General features: G+C 57.1%; 2 protein-coding genes across 2 annotated transcripts; one reads left to right on the forward strand and one right to left on the reverse strand.

Moving 5' to 3' along the window:
* The first annotated feature begins 1,682 nt into the window (after positions 1–1,682).
* Positions 1,683–10,363, forward strand: Ltk (leukocyte receptor tyrosine kinase). The gene is made up of 20 exons (XM_055594004.1): positions 1,683–1,783; positions 2,235–2,378; positions 2,474–2,645; positions 2,733–2,883; positions 2,985–3,134; positions 3,265–3,421; positions 3,574–3,756; positions 5,552–5,650; positions 6,219–6,371; positions 6,915–7,010; positions 7,285–7,480; positions 7,876–7,966; positions 8,093–8,157; positions 8,342–8,471; positions 8,565–8,662; positions 8,988–9,080; positions 9,174–9,275; positions 9,399–9,533; positions 9,608–9,698; positions 9,816–10,363. Exons 1-20 carry the CDS (start codon positions 1,741–1,743, stop codon positions 10,143–10,145), a joined length of 2,679 nt encoding a protein of 892 aa, XP_055449979.1. The 5' UTR covers positions 1,683–1,740; the 3' UTR covers positions 10,146–10,363.
* A 109-nt stretch (positions 10,364–10,472) lies between these two features.
* Itpka (inositol-trisphosphate 3-kinase A) lies at positions 10,473–18,252 on the reverse strand. The gene is made up of 7 exons (XM_055593912.1): positions 14,209–18,252; positions 12,483–12,579; positions 12,190–12,406; positions 11,860–12,064; positions 11,520–11,621; positions 11,180–11,251; positions 10,473–11,068 (listed from the first exon to the last, which is right to left on the reverse strand). Exons 1-7 carry the CDS (start codon positions 14,227–14,229, stop codon positions 10,865–10,867), a joined length of 918 nt encoding a protein of 305 aa, XP_055449887.1. The 5' UTR covers positions 14,230–18,252; the 3' UTR covers positions 10,473–10,864.
* Positions 18,253–18,736: the final 484 nt, after the last annotated feature.

Below are 18,736 nucleotides of genomic sequence, written 5' to 3' on the forward strand. Positions count from 1 at the left end.
TATCTATCTATCTATCTATCTATCTATCTATCTATCTATCTATCTATATGTATATACTATGTGTATGTATATATACATATAATATATGTATATACTATGTATAGCAAGAACTTTTTGCTTCTTTAAAAACACAGAAATGCTATGGGATTATGTTTCAGTCCCAGGTGTGGGATATGGGGCTGCTTCAGATTGTCCACAGCAGCTTATGAATTTTGCTAGCTGCAGAGAGTTTCTGCAAGAGTATGACAGTTGGAATTCTGGGGCTCTTGAGAGGGTATATAAATGCTGGAGCCCTGAGAGGGGCCCCTTGGTGGCTGCTCCTGCTACTGCTGCTGCTGTATTTTGCACAGAGAGGAGAAGAAATTGAATATCCTGACAGTGAAGACCAAACATGCCCCAAAGAACTTGACACCACTAATCAGCAGAAAGTAGTCTGACGATAACGTCTCCTTTCCCCTCTCTCCTTCTTTCCTAGGGGTTGGAAGGGTGGAATAAGGGTGGAAAAGGGTAAGGAACTCACAAAGTAGCAAACACTGACTACAGCTATGTGGATGGATGCTTGCTTAACGTGTGTGTCTGTGTATCACGTGTGTGCCTGGTACACCTTGGAGGCCAGATAGGGACAACAGGTCCCTCTGGAACTGGAGTTGCAGATGGTTGTGACACATCGTGAGGGTGCTGGGAATTGAGCCCTGGCCCTCTTGAAGAGCAGCTAGTTCTCTTAACGGTTGAGCTGTCTCTCCAGCCCAACAGCCTTTCTTACCCTATCATTGGCTGTGTGGAAGGACTGTTCTTGCAGTTCATCAGGAGAGGTCCACTATGAGTCAGTGGGCCAGCACAGAATTATGCAAAGTTTTCTGAACTGCCTACGGTATAAAACAACTTTCAGCATCCTGGGGGGTTCACACCCATAGGTTAGAAATTAGCACTGTTATCAGGTGGTCAGCTGTGGCTGTGCTGGTCGGCATTGCCTGGGGATGCTAGCTAGCACTTGACTCTTCTGACGCCTTTCTAAAATTCTACGAGCTTTTTGAGAGGAGGTCTCCTGTAGCCCAGGCTGGCATCCAGTTTGACAGCAGAGGATAATCTTGAACACCGGTTCCGGCTCCGCTACTAAGTACGAACTACTCGGAAGCCTTGTCCAGCCACGGCAGGAAGAAGTTGTGCACAGGACAATGGAACTGTGGGCCACAAATCCAGAAAGCCGTGTTTCTGAGGTATCGGATGCTGCCTTGTGGTCAGAAAGGGACCGATAAGCACAACGGTGGCAAGCAGTAATAACTTACTGGGGACAGTTTAGAAAGTGCTTCCTACAAGGCATGGCCGCGTACACCATTTATCCCAGCATTCGGGCGACAGAGGCGGGTAGCTCTTTGGAGGCCATCGCCATGAAGCCACTGCCAAGAGCTAGGATATGGCTAGCCGCCGTTCAGGCTGCTGTCTCAAAGGAATAGAGACAACTTTTTTCTCCTAACACTAACTCACTGTCACCAAGGGCTGGAGACTGAGAGCCTCCGTGTGGGAGTTCAGCAAGGCTCCTCCCGGAAGCTCGGGGACCTCGCTGCCCACATGCCCCGCCTTTCCTCCTCCATTTCCCGGGGTCTGGTGTGGGTGTAGCCGGGCCAACGGGAGGCCTTCGGGGCAGCGGTGATGACTCAGACTACCGGACACTCCTATGCGCTTCGGCCAGGCCTGTGAGTTCCGAACCATCACCCTGAGCTGGAAGCAAGGCGTGGGGCGATGGGCTGCTCGGGCCGGCTGCTGCTGTGGCTGGGAGCCGCGGGTAAGTGCTGTCCGGTGGTCAGGGGACTAGAGACACATGGGCTTGGGGCCGCTTAGAGACAGACCAGGTTCCAACGGCTCCTTCTAAGGCGGCCCCCGAGCTTCTGGAGGACAGCAAGAAAGGTTCAGAGCGCGTCCAATTCTAAGAACCAGGGGGAGCCTGGGCACTGCCGGGGAGTGAGGACACCCATCTAAACGGAGGAATGGGGTGTGGGGCCTGCCGGGCGCGGCGGAGGCCCCACGTCGCTCAGAGAACCTGGTACATGCAGACACCTTCGCGGGGCTCGGCTGGGTGGTAGGTACCTGGCTCCAGGCTCTGTGGGCACCAGCTGGGTCGCGTTAAGGGTGTGGTTGCAAGCAGGAGACTGCTGAGTGGCTGTCTCGCTCGCTCTTACGGCCCTCCCCTCCCCTTCCGCACCCTCTGACCCCTCTCCCTCCCTGTCACCTTTCAGGAACTATCCTTTGCTCCAACTCGGAGCTCCGGGCACGTTTTTTAACACCCTCACCTCCGCCGGTGCCGGTCCCCAATTCCCAGGGACAGAAAGTCAGCCCCGCGCGCAGTGGCCTGGAGCCAGCTTCCCTCCCTGATCCTCTAGGTGAGCTCCGGGCTCCTCCCTTTCCTCCGCTCAGCACCTCCAGATTCCCAGGCCCCGGGCAGGAGCCCGACTCTTACCTGTCCCCCTGCACCCAGGCGCTCGAGGGCCTTGGCTGTTCACCACGTGTGGCGCCAGCGGCCGGCGGGGACCCACACAAACGCAGTGCGACGGCGCGTACGCAGGCAGCAGCGTGCTGGTGACCGTGGGGGCCGCCGGGCCGCTGGGCGGCGCGCAGCTGTGGCGGGTGCCGGCCACCGGCCAGTACCTGTGAGTGCCGGGGGAGACGGGTGGCGAGCAGGGGCTAGGCCGAGGTCCCGCAGTCCAGTCGCCAACTCTGCGCCCCTCGTCCCGCAGGATCTCTGCCTCCGGGGCGGCGGGCGGCAAAGGCGCCAGGAACCACCTGTCCCGGGCGCACGGCATCTTCCTGTCGGCAGTCTTCCTCCTCCGTCGCGGGGAGCCGCTGTACATCCTTGTGGGCCAGCAGGGCGAGGATGCCTGTCCCGGAGTAAGCGGGGCGCCGGCCTGAGAGCTGGAGGGGGCGCCCTTGGGGGCCTGGACCACCGCCCGGGGAGGACAGGGTCCCCGGTCACGCGCATTTCCACCCAGGGGAGCCCCGAGAGCCAGCTCGTCTGTCTCGGAGAGTCTTGGGCCACCGGAGAGCACGCGACGACCACGAACGGGAGCGACGGGGTCCCAGGCCGGAGACGCTGGGCCGGCGGGGGCGGGGGTGGCGGGGGCGCCACCTACATCTTTCGGGTAGGTGCACCGGGTGCTGGTGGCCTGGACCCCTGGCCGGGCGTTAAGTGCCCCAGACTCCTCTCTCTGTCTGGGTGACCCGGGGGTCAGCCCCCGGGACGCGGCCCTTGACCGGCCCCTGGCCCCGTAGCTGCGCGCGGGGGAGCCGGAGCCGCTGCTGGTGGCGGCGGGAGGCGGCGGGAGGGCCTACTGGAGGCGACCCGACGGAGGCCGGACTCGGGCGGCCCCCGAGAAGCTGGAGAACCGCGGGGCGGCGCCCGGGAGCGGCGGGAGAGGAGGCGCCGCAGGTGAGCGCGCTGGCCCGCGGGGAGGGGCGTGGCGGCGGGCGGGAGGGACGAGGCGGTGGAAAGGGGCGTGGCGTGAAGGGCGTGGCGACTGGAGGGGCGTGGCGGCGGGCAGCTCCGCCCCTCCACTCCCCTTCCCTGCCGTCGCTCCGCAGGTGGCGGGGGCGGCTGGACCTCGCGGGCCGCGTCCCCGCAAGCCGGACGCTCGCTGCGGGAAGGCGCCGAGGGCGGCGAGGGCTGCGCGGAGGCCTGGGCAGCGCTCCGCTGGGCCGCGGCGGGAGGCTTCGGGGGCGGCGGCGGGGCCTGCACGGCGGGCGGCGGCGGCGGAGGCTACCGGGGTAGGTGCGCCCGTGGCCCGGTGACGTGAAGGGAGAGCCTTGAGAACCTGGGCTTCCCGGAGGAGAGATGGGGAATGCCCTGCCCTGCGCTGTGCCAGACCACAGCAGGTGCTCTTAGGGAGGAGGTCAGCCCCGGGCGTGGTGGCACACCCGCCTGCACGTGCGTGCCCGAGGCAGGAGGATTTCAAGTAGCTACTGAGTTGAGTTTGAGGCCAGGCGGGACTACGGACTGTTCTTGTTTTGTCTTTTCCTTTCTTTCTTTCTTTCTTTCTTGTCTGCCTTCCTTCCTTCCTTCCTTTCTTTTTTCCTTCCTTCTTCCTTCCTTCCTTCCTTCCTTCCTTCCTTCCTTCCTTCCTTTCTTTCTTCCTTTCTTCCTTTCTTTCTTTCTCTTTCTTTTTTTTTTTTTTTTTTTTTTTACCCCGGTTTTTTGAGACAGGGTTTCTCTGTGTAGCTTTGGCCATCGTAGACTCCTTTGTAGACCAGGCTGGCCTGGAACTCACAGAGATCCACCTGCCTCTGCCTCCTTGAGTGCTGGGATTACAGGCGTGCAGCACCACATCCCGCTTGTTTTGTTTTTTAAAAAGGGCCGAATTAGCCAAGCTTGGTGGCACATTCCTTTAATCATACTACTCAGGAAGCAGTAACAGGCAGATCTCTGTGAGTTCCAGGCCAGCCAGGACCTCACAATGAAACTCTGGAAAAAAAAAAAAAAAAAAAAAAAGCCCAAATCAATTGCAAATCACACATGCAGTTAAATGGCATTCCCGTTCCAAAACAAATCCTTACTCTTCTTTAACAGTCTAAGGAATTTAGGGCCGGCCTTGTTAGCAAGCTGAGCTGGGAAGGGGAAGGGCAAGGATGGTTTAAGTCAGTAGTTCTCAAAGTGTAGAAGTTGTTAGAAATACAAACTCAGGGTTGGAAGCTGGGAAGATGTTGGTCAAACGTTAAAAAAAAAATTAGATGAAAGGAGTGAATTTAAGTTATCCTTAGTTGAATACGGTAACCCACAATTAATAACAATGGTTTTGGTTCTGTCAGTGCAGGGGATAAAACCCAGCCGGTGGGTTGAACCCTGGGCCTTGAGTATGCTAGAGAAGGGCTCTACCCCTAAGCTGCATCCCTAGTCCCAGTAACAACATCGCTAAGGTAACAGATCTGAGGTGTTCTACAATGAATGAAATGGTACATAGGTCTGTTGGCTTAAATGATTGTGTAATGCATGTACATTTCAAAGTATCATATACAGGATGTACACAAATCTTATTTGTTAATAAAAATTAATTGCTATGATTAACTTTCAAGAGAAATGCGTGGCCAGTCTCCGGAATCCATGACTCCAGGGGAGGGTACTGGCCATCTGTTTTAATTGGCCCTCGGAGGCTCTAGAGTTCGGGGACACTGATGTGAAGAATTAGAATCTCATCTGTCAGGACTGGACTGTTCATAAATATTTTATGGCATGCCTCTTTGTTCAGACAGAAATGGAATTTGTGGGCTGAACTCTCATTTCACAGCTCAGGATGTGGCCTGGAGGGGCTATGACAGAGAAGGGGGGTCTCAGCCAGGCTAAGCTAGGTCTTTGGGTTCCAGCAGAACAGCCAGCCCCCACTTCTCTACCCCCTCAGCAGCTGTCCGGCAGTGTCATTGCAGAGAAGGCCACACAGGACTTATAATGGGAGGCCTCAGCTTTCCTGCCGTTCCTAAGCCAGCTTCCCAACTGCATGGCAGCTGTGTGCTCTCCTCCAGCCCCACTTCCCACTTTTGTGCTTAAACCCCCATCACTCTCTATTTCAAGGTGGCGACACTTCTGAGTCTGACATCCTCTGGGCCAATGGGGAAGATGGCATATCCTTTGTACACCCGAGTAGCGAGCTCTACCTACAGCCTCTGGCAGGTAAGTGCCCCAAACCCCTCCCTCTCAGCCTGGTCAGCCATCCTCTGAATCCCTGGGCCCACAACCATAGTTACGAGATACCCAGTACTTTAACGGCACAGGAACATTTGAGAAGTACCTGCAAGTCGTGATTCTAGCATCCTAGACTGCTAGTCAAGTATCCTTGCTGCAAATTCTCTCCAGATACCCCAGGGCTCAAGTGTCCCACAAGATGTAAGGTACAGGCTTGACTGAAGGCCCCAGGCTGGGCCAGCAAGGTGGCTTGGCTGGTAAAACCCTTACCTCTCAAGTCCGATAAGCCGAGTTTGTTGCTCAGGATCCACAGTGGAAGGAGAAGACTGAATTCTGACTTGTACAATCATGTGCATGGACGCCTCTCTGTCTCGGAATAAAATTGACCGACAAAAAAGAAGCCCCCAAGCTCTGTTGTCACCCTGTGTGTTGGTGTGACTGGGACCAGTGCTTACCTTACAACTCCTGACCAGAATTAACCGTGCTGCTGCCAAGTCCTGCCCGTCCCATTCCCATCCCCCTTTCCCACTCGGCGCATCTCTTCTTTCACTCGCAGTCACAGAGGGCCATGGGGAGGTGGGGATCCGAAAGCACCCCAGCTGCAGTCACTGCCCTCTCAAAGACTGCCAGCGGCGGGCGGAGCTCCAGATGGCTGAATGCACATGCCCAGAGGGCATGGAGCTGGCCGAGGATAATGTCACTTGCCTGGGTATGTCTTGCCTTTGCCCTGAATCTGACTGCTGGGTCCCAGGCGGGTGTGAGGAATAGGGCGCCGGGAAAGACAACGTAGAGGCCTGTTGTGTGCCAGGCGCTGTGTGGAGGGCTGCGCAGAGGGCTGCCAATACAGCAGGGCACAGTCTGCTGTCAAGAACATGTAGGCCAATGCGGGAGGCAAGATGGATGTTTTGATGTAGACATGTATCTAAAAAGGGCAGTTGCTATGGAAGGTATCAAATAGTTAAGGGGTTCTCAGGAGGGAGAGCTGCTTTTGTCTAGGACAACTGTGGGTGGCATCATGGGAAAGTAAACACCAAGCTGAGCCTCGAAGCATGGATGGATTTCAGGGCACCCGGACATGGCACCACACAGGTGCAATCCCAGCAGTGGGTAGGCTAGCACGAAACCGAGTCTGAGGCCAGCCCGGGTTATACTGGGAGACCCTGTCTCAAAATAAAACACGAAACAAATAAACGCATTGGAAGGTAGAGGGACAGAGGAGCCTCCTCATGTAGATGGCTTGCTCCCTCCCTAGACCCGCCAACCACCACCAGCCCGCTGATTCTCACGGGAGCTGTAGTGGCAGCCCTGACACTGAGTCTCCTCCTGATGTGCGGAGTCCTGATTCTAGGTATGGGCACCCAGCTTGCATGGCTGATGCAGGCTGACCCTTCCCTACCAGGCTTGCGATGGGCTTTGTGCTTCTAGGGTAAATGTGGCTGACTCCGGGGCCCTTATCCCCACAGAGCAATGGTAGACTTCTCTACGCTTCTAGGAGAAGCCGAGGAGACATGGGAAGAAAGCGCATTTGAAAAGACTTTTTGGAAAGGTGTTCTGGGTGCGGGGAAGCAGAGTGGGCCTGATGGACAGGCAGAGGGCATCCCTGTGTTCTTCTCACCCGCAAGTGAACCAGAAGAAGTGGTGGAACCTGCAGGGGACCAGGCTGCCAGGCCCCGAGCTTGAGCTGAGCAAGCTTCACACCTCTGCTATCAAGACAGCCCCCAATCCCTACTACCGTCAGATGGGGCTCAGCCCTGCCCCGTCCTGGCCTCTGCCCCCAGGGCTCACCGAGGTTTCCCCAGCCAACGTCACTCTGCTCAGGTGCGTCTTCTATCTCCTCCTGAGATGGTATACACCCCGACCCCCCTCTCCATCCTTCTTCCTCTCACGGTGCATGATGGCTCCCAGAGAACATCCAACTCAAACCCGATGCAGAGGAGATGGAGACCCCATGAGCTCCAAAAGATGGAAGTTCTGAGGTGCAGAGACCGGGAACATCTCCCAGTGTATTAGCACAAGCAGAGGCCTGATTCCACATTACCACCCTGTCTCAGGCCCCGCCTGCCCTCTCTTCTGCCTGTGAACATCTGTGGCCCCAGAGTGTTCAGACAGGGTCATTTGGGGCATATCGGGTAGGAACCAGAGATGGAGGGGCACTAGTCCCTCTATAGGACTTGTGCATGTCATCCACTCCCTTCCAACTTGTCTTCTTGTAGAGCCCTTGGCCATGGTGCCTTTGGGGAGGTGTATGAGGGACTAGTAGTTGGTCTTCCTGGGGACTCCAGCCCTCTGCAGGTGGCTATCAAGGTAAGAAGGGGCAGGGCTTCCGGTTGGGTAGGTACACGGAGGGAGGGGCGGACGGATGCTAGAGCCTTTGTTAATCAGCCTCCTAAAGCACCTGCAAAGCTCAGGAATGCTCCGCTCCCTCTCCAGACTCTGCCAGAGCTCTGCTCCAATCAGGATGAGCTGGACTTTCTCATGGAGGCTCTCATCATCAGGTACAAAGGAGGACAGGCGGGAGGGTGTGGCGGGAGGCGGGACCTGCCTGCAGGAATGGCCTTTCCTCTCTTCGAGGCTGAGAGGCAGCCTTCTAAGGGCACAGAGGTTTTCTGCAGTTTAACGGGGTCTAGAACACGCTCATCTCCCCGCTGGTGACGGGGTATGTGCGCCGTTTCCATTCAGCAAGTTCAGCCATCAGAACATTGTGCGCTGCGTGGGGCTCAGCTTCCGGGCTGCCCCTCGCCTTATTCTGCTAGAGCTGATGTCTGGAGGGGATATGAAGAGTTTTCTAAGGCTTAGCAGACCACAGCCGGTAAGCCCCCTCTCTGACTCCCCAGAGCCCGCTAAGACCTTGGCCCTCTGTCTTAAGATCTGGATCAACTGGGATACCTTTTGCCCAATCCAGGGCCAGCCGTCACCTCTGACCACGTGGGACCTACTGAAGTTGGCCCAGGACATAGCCCAGGGCTGTCACTACCTGGAGGAAAATCACTTCATCCACAGGTCAGAAGCAATCTCAACTCAGGAAACTGTCACATCCCTCATATACACAAACTTCTAAAGAAACGTATCAGAACCAGCTCTGAGTTCTGGCATGACTATTGTCTTTTGTGTTGTTGTTGTTTTAAATTTTTATTATTTATTTGATGAACATTGGTGTTTGACAGCGTGTATGTCTATCTGAAGGTATCAGATCCCCTGGAAGAGGAGTTACAGTTGTGAGCTGCCATGTAGTTGTTGGGAATTGAACCCAGGTCCTCTGGAAGAGCTGTCAGTGCTCTTAACTGCTGAGCCATCTCTCCAACCTCAATAATTGTCTTTTCTACAGAGACATTGCTGCCCGTAACTGTCTACTGAGCTGTACTGGACCCAACAGAGTGGCCAAGATCGGAGACTTCGGAATGGCAAGAGATATCTACCGGTGAGTAGGAACTGGGGAGGTGGGAAAGCTGCTCCTAGGAGACAGGCTTGACAGCATGTGAAAACCCGACACCTCTCTTTCTCCTTCATACAGTGCCAGTTATTACCGCAAGGGGGGCCGGGCCTTGCTCCCAGTCAAGTGGATGCCCCCGGAAGCTCTCCTGGAGGGCATTTTCACATCCAAGACAGACTCCTGGTGATAGCATGGCCTCCCTTGTGCTCCTTTCCTCTACCCTAAAGCTAATCCTATCCTTTGAGGCCACCTCTGTGACAGCAGGGGAGGCTGCCATGACGGATCTCACTTGTCCCTCTGATGTAGGTCTTTTGGGGTCCTGCTCTGGGAGATCTTCTCACTGGGTTTTATGCCCTACCCTGGGCATACCAACCAGGAGGTTCTAGACTTCATCGTCACGGGGAACCGGATGAACCCTCCTCAGAACTGTCCTGGGCCAGTGTGAGTTAATGGTGCTGCCTGGGGAGGGAGGTCCCTCAAGATTTGGGGAGGCATAAGCCCCTGCCTCTCCCCAGTTACCGAATCATGACCCAGTGTTGGCAGCACCAACCTGAGCTCCGGCCTGACTTTGCCAGCATCTTGGAGCGCCTTCGCTTCTGCACTCAGGTGTGGCCCCTTCAGCTCCCACATATGCCTTTGGTCCCCTCTAACTATCCTGGTTCTATAGGACAGAAGCCATAAAAGAGCCAAAAAGGTCCCTATTGCCCAACTATCCCACTACAGGACCCTGATGTGCTGACCTCACCCCTGCCAGTGGAACCAGGGCCCACTCTAGAGGAAGAAGCAGCTTCCAGGCTGGAGAACAGGGCTCTGGAGGGTCTGAGAGCCCCACAGCCCCTGGAGCTGAGTTCAGAGAACTTGAAAAGCTGGGGAGGAAGCCCTGGCGCTTGGCTGCCCTCTGGTCTCAAGGCCCTCAAATCCAGACGTCTCCGACCTCAGGACCTCTGGAACCCCACCTATGGCTCCTGGACCCCAAGGAGCCCCAAGGGTGAAGACTTGGGCGTTGACCTCAGCAATGGCTCCTCCTTGCATTCTTTTCCAGGCATCCAGTAGCCTCTACCCCCTGCAGTCTGTGCTGCGTGTTCAGGCATGTTTCAGGGCTGTCCTGGCAGCCTGGCCCGTCCACACTGGAAACCAGTCTAAACCCTATGGGGAAGCGCCTGGGCCACACCTACCTACTGCGGGGGTCAGTTGGAAATCCTGGACTGTCCTCTCCCCATATGTATCTTCCCTTTGACCTATCCCAGTATTACAAATGATGATGATGATGATGATGATGATGAAGAACCTTCTAATTCTTCAGTTCTATGAGTGGATGTGAGAATATGGAACAAGGACAAGAGGACCAGGGGTGACGGGGAGGAGGCTTGAGGCACAGAAGCCGAGGCTTTGAGTTTTATTAGGAAGGGTGTCCTCGGTAGTGTAGGAAGTTAGGCCAGTAATTCTATACACCTGTGAAGTACAACTCCAGATCTGGCCCCTCTAGAGAGGTGTGAAGCCACTTGAGAAGAGCTGGGGTGGGGGAGAAGCCCACGGTTTCCTTCCCCTCCTATAAATTAGTGTCATTGAGCTCTGGGAAACAGGCTTGTGTGGAGGCCAACTCCTGGTGTTGGCAGTGTGCCCCCTTAGTGGATGGCACCTGGCCCTGCAGGACCGTGTGAACCGCCCGCCCAGCGGGGTTCCAGTCTCTTGCCGGCATGCAGGGTGGGGACGCAGCCACAGGTCCACATCTGTCTGACCAGCCGGCCCAAGCTGGGGGAAAGGGCCCTGCCTCATCTCTCAGCCAGGCTGGCCAAGATGCCAATGAGATTGTCCAGCCCCAGCAAATAGCCGTCCTCACGATTGCCCTCCTCCCAGGGCCGCCGATGATCCAGGATCTGGCCATCGGGGAGGGGCGTGGTCTTGCCAAAATCGATGAGCCACACACCAGCACGATGGCAATGGTCATGCACGAAGAGGAGTGAGCTGCCAATCACCTGCCGAACCCCATGGCAGTCAGGCCACCCGCCTTCCCCAGAGTCCCCCGCCTTTTCCGTTCTCCACTCCATAAAGCGCGAACCCAGCCCCTGAGCCCACCCACCTCTTACCTCATGCCTTCTGAAGAAATCTGAGATCTCCAGGGTGTCCCTGATCTGCTGCAGGCGGTTCAGGTACCTCCTCTGGAAGAGTTAGGGTGGACAGATTACTTTCCCACCGAGGGCGGCTTTGCTGCGCCATGCATTTCCGCTTGCCTGATACCGCGGTGAGGAAGAGCCCCACCCACGTGGCTCGCATAGGGGAGGAAAAAACAAAACAATTACAGTACCGTGAGGGAAATGCCACCCCTGCGAGTGGCATAGTTGAGGGCGCTAGAAAGAATGACCAAGAGGCACCCTCGTAGAGGGGTGCACCCAAACCTCAGGGTCCCAGAAACCTCCCCTCACTCACCAGCACTTCGGCATCTCCCTGCATGAACTCCTCAAAGACACGCGTCACTTGCTCTCGGCTCCGCGTCGTTTTGAAATCAGTGCTGCACGATCCGTCGGCTTTCTGAAGGAGGTGGGCAAGGAGTGTCAGGGACCCGGACCCATCTGAGGGGAGAGAGGATCATGCAAAGGGCAATGGCCCCTCCCTGGGGCCTTAACCTCTGGGGACCAAGAGATGGCTACCAGAGCGCGCGCTCTCGGCTCCTGGTGGAGGCTGAGGCTAAGTAGGCCCGGAAACGGAAGGACGCGCTCAAGTCCGGGCAGGAGAAGGGCCATGCAGAGCCGGGGTTTGCCCAACCCACCTTGATGCCCTCAATGCGGAAGCCGAGCGTAGTGCTGGAGCTGATGCCTTCGCGCCACTGCATGTAGCGTGGCTTGGTGACCGCGCGCTGCGCATGCTCCTCCTCAGTAGGCGCCTCAGGGTCCACTGCCAGCATCTTCTTGTACATGTCCTTCCGCAGCTTGGGCCTCTCTCGGGCTTTGGTCAGCTCCTCCTCTAGGTAAGTTCTGTGAGGCGCAGGCCGGGGCCGGTGCATGAAGGCATGCACACAGGGACCCCCATCTGAGCTTTTCTCCCAGTTCCTTGGTCCCCCCCACCCCCATTCTGCCCGACCAAGGGAGGGGACACAAACCTGACGCCCATCTTGCAGTCAAGCACACAGGGCCCATCAAAGCCATCGAGCAGGTCCTGTAACTGCAGGTAGCTCTCGCCATCCCGCTCCACCACGCCGTGGAAGGCTGGCACACACCCGCGCAGTACGTCGGCCATCAGGCGCACCAGACAGTAGTGTTCCGGCTCGGAGCTCCGCTTCAGGATCAGGCCACTGGTGCCCGCAGCTTTGAAACTCCCTGCGGAGGGGCACCCGTTAGAAGGGCCCAGCAATTTTCTGTCGCAGCGACCTCACCCGTTTGCACCGGTGCTCACCTGTGTGCCCTGCCAGCTGCACCCACGAGTAGCGCCTTTTGAAAGGGCTCATGACCGGCAGGTTGACCATGGTCCGGATCTTCTGCCAGTGGCTTTTCTGAAAGCAGGGCTGCGCGTCAGCGTCTCAGTAACCTGTAGGCCCTCCCCATCTCACGCAGAAATTCAACCTGACTCTACCTCACGAGAAGCACTGAAGGTCTTTCATGCAGGCATTCGCTGCTCACTCACTCACCCACCCACCCACCCACCCAAAGAAAATGCACGCTGAGTCAGTGCGGCAGGTACTGAGACAGGCGGAGAAAAGGTCGTTCTAGCTTCGCAGATAGTCTGAAGGGAGCCCTGGATTTAGCATCAGAAGCCTCAGGGTTGAAACTAGCTCTGCCATTGGATGGGCAGGTGACCGGATTGCTCAGCCAAGGCTTTTGAACTTGGTGAATATCAGAGTCACTTGATGGCCAGCCTTGAAGCTGATTCTGACATCTACCACAGAGATGGAACTAAAAATGTGCCTATCTACCAAGGCCTCGGGAGGCCCAAGGAAGATGCTTCTGGGAAGAGGGGAGACGGCTTCTCTTTCAGCGCTATTGGAATGAGGGACGCTCGAGTCTGACTCTCCTCATTCCTTGGCATGGAGAGAATTGGGCCAAATTAAGATACAGGATTTACTCGCTTGGGACCTAGTTCTCTCACTTAGGAGAGCAGACCAACCACAGTCAACCCTTACCACAGGGGTCAGGGAAGGGAGGCCAGCCTGCCAGGGCTTGAGGCGCCCCAGGACTCTGGCTGCCCTTAGATCCCACACGCATCTTCCTAGCAAACAAAGCCAAAAGCCCAAGGCACCCACGGTTGTGATCTGGATGGAGAAACCTACAGCCTGAAGCTGAGATGAAAAGCTGAAGGCCTGGTTTCTTCGATAAAACTGCAGGTAAATGCAGCTATGGTGGGCGTTGTCTCTTGTCCCCTAGCCATTACTCTGGCTTCTCCTCAATTCTGAGAGCGGCTCACACTTTGGACCTTCCCACCTCCTACCCCAAACTCAGAAGTCCTGCATCTGCTCCCTGAAGTGCAGGGATTTGCTCCTGTGTCTTGTCTGCGGCCTTGTCCCACGGACGCCTGTCTGACAGAGGAGTTCCTAGAACCCAGGAACAAGCGTCCTTGCTGAAACGGACCGCTAAGAAATGAGGTAGCTTAAGTGGAAGAAGTAAGTCTATTGAGCAGAAAGCCTTGCCTGTGGGGAAGAGGCAGGGCTGGTGATAACGCGCTGGGTAGGAGTGAGCAGTCACTTAGCGCAGTCCTGGCTGGCTCCTTTTCACTTTCTAGCTCAGTGGGTCCAGGCAAGTGCTGTTTCCTCCATGAGGATGTAGCGGCTGCCCTAACACGAGCCACCATTTCCTGACTGCCTACCGCATGCCAGGCACCTTCTCATCTTCCCACAGGCATCCCTGCTCTCACTTTCCCAACAAGGCACACTAGGGCGTGATCACATGTCCAATTCCCAGGGATCTGGGGGTGTAGCCAGAAGCAGCCCACTAGAAACATGACATCTTTCAAAACTCCTTTTATAAAGCTTTAAATACATACAAGGTTTGCATTTTGCTGCATAATGAATTTCAGTTTTCTTATAAAACTCCCCTCCTCCCAAATCCTCAAGTAAAATTCCAGGAAGGTGATGTCTGTAGTGTGTATGTTCAGCACATGAATCCTCGACCTCCTCTCTCACACTCACCTTGAGAACAAAGACGGTCATGATGCTCCCACACAGCACGGGTATGAGCTGCTATCAGTCCCATCACACAAGGAAGCCAAGGCTCAGAGAAGTTAGCATCCTCACATCCTGCTTCTAGAACCCCAGGCTACGGCTTATGCTCTCTATCAGCCCAACTTCCTCCCACGATCCAATCATTCCAGCCGTTTTTTGTATTTTCCTCCGGGGGGGGGCGGGGGGGCAAATGGGATATCACCTGACAGGCAGCTTTTACAGGGTGAAACAATTTACAGCTGTAGGGTGCTGTGAAGGCTTTAATCTCCGAGATGGACCTGGGCATCTCCCCCTTCCGCCTTTATCCAAAGGATGGATTTAATGGTGAAAGGCTTGGGTGGTTGAAAAGCCTAACAAAATTTTTGGGGAGAGTGGGGCAAGAATGAACTTAGCCAGGGTACATCTAGTTCTGTAGTCATCCTGGTGGGAGGACCAGCTTGGGCTGTGGAGGAAACTGCACCATCCTTCCTTTTGGGGTTTTGTGATTTCCTGAAGAGATTTAAGGTGGAAGAGGAGTCCCATTGAAGTGGGCTGATTGCACATGGCTGTAGTCCTAGCTACTTGGGAAGCTGGAAAAGGAAGACTGTGTGAACCCAGGAGTTTGAGGCCTGCCTCTTGTCCCTAAGCTGATAGGAAATAGATCACTTACCCACTCTCCCTGCCTTGCTTCTGTGAGTCTCACATGAGCAAACAGCAGTAGATTCTAACTGAGGGTAACAAGGGGCTTTGACGCCCATTATCTGAGCAGCACCTCCCAGACAACTGAAGTTTCTTATAACAAAATGGAGCTCCCTTGCCAATCACAGATACGGTCAAACGTGAAACCCAGGTGATGCAAACGGCGCGGAAGCCAAGTCGCCGCCATCTTCCCTCCTTAGCATGATTCCTTCTGCAGGGAACATGGTGCACTCACAGAAGAATGCATCCAAAAAGCCTGCTAGGGAGTCAATCTTGGGTTGGTGGGTGGTGAAGATTTTGGCTCATAAACAACAGGAAAGACATGGTAAAGCCCTCCTTCCGTAGTAAAGAGGCTGTTTCCACCAACCAACACACAGCCATAGGCTACCTGGACATTTGGTGCAAAGGCCAAGAAACCTGCACCCAGGACCCTCTGATGCTGACGCAGGAGGAGCCTGATAATTTCTCATCCCTACAGATGAGGAGAAAGTGTGTCTCCCTAGGTAGGGCCCTGTTGTGTCCTAGCCTTAGACCCTCCCTTGTCTAAGCTCTGTTTGGAAGCCTTCAGGACGTCACCCCAGACACCAACCCAGGCAGCCTGTTTCCTACCAGACTACATCCTTTGCTTCTGTCTTTAGTTCCCATCTTGTTCCCTGCCTCTACACAGAGGTTCTCAACATGTGTGTCATGACCCCTTCGGGTGCGGGTGGAGGGGCAAACAAATCTTTCACAGGGGTCATCTAAGACCATCAGAAAACACAGATATTTGCATCATGGTTCATAACGGTAGCAAAATTACAGTTATGAAGCAGCAACAAAAGTACCTCCATAGTTGGGGTCACCACAACATGAGAACATGCTTTAAAGGGTCACAGCATTAGGAAGGTTGAGAACCACTGACCTATAGAGCCATCAACGCCCGGCTGAAATTTCTGCCAGCCCAACACCCTCCCCATGTTCCAATTGTCCTATCAAGCTAGCACTCCCTGTGGTGATGGTGGGGAGAGCCAGCAATTTAAATTTACCGAGTGATTTGCACTAAGGTATAAGTGACCCACGACTTCACCTTCCCATGGGCATCTGCTTTTTAAAAAGGAAGTCTGTTAACCTAAATTCTGCTCTATAATTAGTGGGAAATGATGTGTGGGGGTTCTGAGTCCAGGAGGGGACAGCATTCAGGTTTTCCTACCTAGTCTGAGTTACTGAGAGAATAAAATCAGATGAATAAGAACAAAAAGGCCCTCTCTTCTGCTAGGGTCACCCCCACAATTGTCTTGGAGTAGGCCTCCTGTTTCTTCCTTGGTTTGCTCAGCTTTTCTTATTTCTGAATGTTCCCTCTATCAGAGAAAAGGAGGCTGGAGGGGAGCAGCGCTGCCCAGCTCTACCTGCCCTGCTATGAGCAGGCTGTACAAGGGCCTGGAAGTAAAGGCAAGGTCACAGAGGCTGGCTGAGGCAGGCAGAGCCTTCTGGGGTCTGGGGTGTGCGGTGCCTGGCATTTAGAGTCATCCCTGGAGTGCAGCCACGAGGTGCCTCCGTAACAGTAACAGTCAGCAGGACCGCTCTGCTTCCTGCCTGGGGAAGCCCTTAAAGGCGGCAGGGGCAGGCGCGCTGTGAGGCAAAGTCCGATCCTGGCCCTTCCACGCAGACGCAGGCAGCCTCTGTCAACAGCTCCAGGCTTATCTGCAGCTCCGGGGCTGTTTGCCTTCGGGGAGGCCCCGGCGTGCTGGGGGTTGGGAAGGCCTGAAGACAGCTTGAGGGTTTCAAAGGGCCCGGAGAGGCTCTCTGGAACCGGTCCTGGAGGCTCCCCGAGACACGGAGGCCCAGGGTGGAAGAGGAGGACGAGCACTTGCAGGGAACGGCTAGCTTCAGCCTCTCCTCGGTGTCCTGGCCCCTGCCGGGGCTGCCTACACTGCACCCAGATTTACGCTAAGGGTCCTCCTTCGCGCGGCCTCTCCCCGAGCGTTTAGACGCGTCCTCGAAGGCAAAACAGGAAAGCGAGAGTGCCTGGCGTCCCAGCCCGGGTCCTCCCAGCTCTTATCGGTCGCACCCTTCCCAGGGGCCCGCCTCTCGGATGTCAGAGATTGGAGCAGGGGAGTGGCCGATCTGCGGCTCCCGCTCCGCACAGGTCCTCCTCCTGCTCACAAGCCTCGGTCTTGGGGAGGGGGAGGAGGGTCTCGGCGACCTTCGCCTCGTTGCCTAGTCTAGAGTCGCCCCGAGAACGACCACCCGCCCGGGGGGACGCTGACTCGCCAGGGCAAAGGGCGCAGCGAACTGGAGACTGAGCCCCGACACGCACACCTGGCGACAGGGAGGGGGAGGGGCGGCACTGCACCCTCGCCGGGAGCCCTCCCCACCCCCCGTGTCAGCCCCTCTCTGGGTACCGTAAGTCTCTGAGTCACAACGCCGCTGCCTCCCTCGCTCGCTCCAATCCCAGCGTGCAGGGAGGGATGCCGGGTTCCAGAAGGCCCGGGACACACCTCGGGGCCTTTCTCAAGGCCTCAGGACCACACGGGCATTACGCTCAGGTCTCACTCTGGAAGTCCAGTCTCCAGGACCCCGCCTTCTGGGCAGGGCTGGGGGGTCCTGGAGGCAGAGCGCCCTGGCGTTCCCGGGCTCTCTCCACTGGAGGAACGCTCTCGTAAAAACGCATCGAGGGCAAGGCTGCACGAGGTCCCAGGCAGCCCGCTCAGGGATCTGGCCGTGGTTCAGACGAGGGAGACGACTGGAGCGGGCCGGGCGCAAGTTCAAGGCTTGAAGGGGGCTACAGGCTGTGCTTCGTTCTAACTTGGCAATTCGGTACCGCCCTGTCTCGAGGTAAAGGGGGCCCGCGGATGTGTGTAACTCGGCAGCGGTGTGCGTGCCTACCGTGTTCAGTCTCCAGGAGAGGGGTGCGTGGTGAGGACCGGGCCAGACCACAAAGAACGACCTCACGCTGGCCCGTGTTGCCTGAGGGCTGGGTCGGCCCCAAGAAACGCCCACACTGTCAGAGGCTGAGACTACCAAGCTCCTGTCAGCCTCAGTTTACCTTCCCCCACGGCACTCGGCAGCGGTTGGCCAGGGCGGGGGAGGGGGCGCAGCAGGTGGGTCTCGGTTCCGCTCGGTCCCCGTCCCGGCGCCCCTCCCTCCCCGCGTCCACGCCTCCCAGGCGCGCGCGGGGAGCAGACGGCAGCGGCTGCGGAGCCGAGCCAGGAGCTCCGCTCCACTCCCACTCAGGAGAGGGAAACCGTGGCAACGGCGGGGGTGGGGCCGCGGCACCGAGGGGGGGGAGGAGAGAGCTCACGCGTCTCTTTCTCCCCAGGGCTCCCGGGCCAAGGCTCCCCGGCTCTGAGCTCTCCAAACCCTGACGGTTAGCCCCGGTCCGCCCGCCGACCCCGCCCCGTGGGGCGCCTGCTCCCCACCCCCCCTTTAGACGCCCAAACGCTCAGCTACCGTCGCCCGCCTGCCCCCCCCCCCCCAGGCGGGAGGCCGTCCTGGGGTCCCCCTCCGCCCCCGGGCTCCTCGGACCCTTCGGCGGGGCACCCCGGCCGGGTCCCTCCCCGCCCCCCGCGGCGAGCTGCCCCCGCCGGCCCCGCCCCCGCGGCCCGTACCTGCCCCACGTCCTCGCTGGCTTCCAGCTGCACGTTGCCGCGGCTCCGGCTCTCGCTGTCGCTCAGCAGATCGTCCTCCGAGTCCTCGAGCGGCGACGAGGAGCCGGTGGAGGAGAGGGACGAGGTGGAGGGGCGGCGCGGCTGCTGCAGGTGCGAGCCCGCGGCCGGGAGCCAGGCCCCCTCCCGCTCGGGCGGCCCGGGGCTGGCCGGGGCCACGTCGTCCTCGGTGG

The sequence above is a fragment of the Psammomys obesus genome, unplaced genomic scaffold (assembly GCF_907164565.1).
Source record: "Psammomys obesus unplaced genomic scaffold, mPsaObe1.curated_primary_1811, whole genome shotgun sequence".
NCBI lineage: Eukaryota > Metazoa > Chordata > Mammalia > Rodentia > Muridae > Psammomys > Psammomys obesus.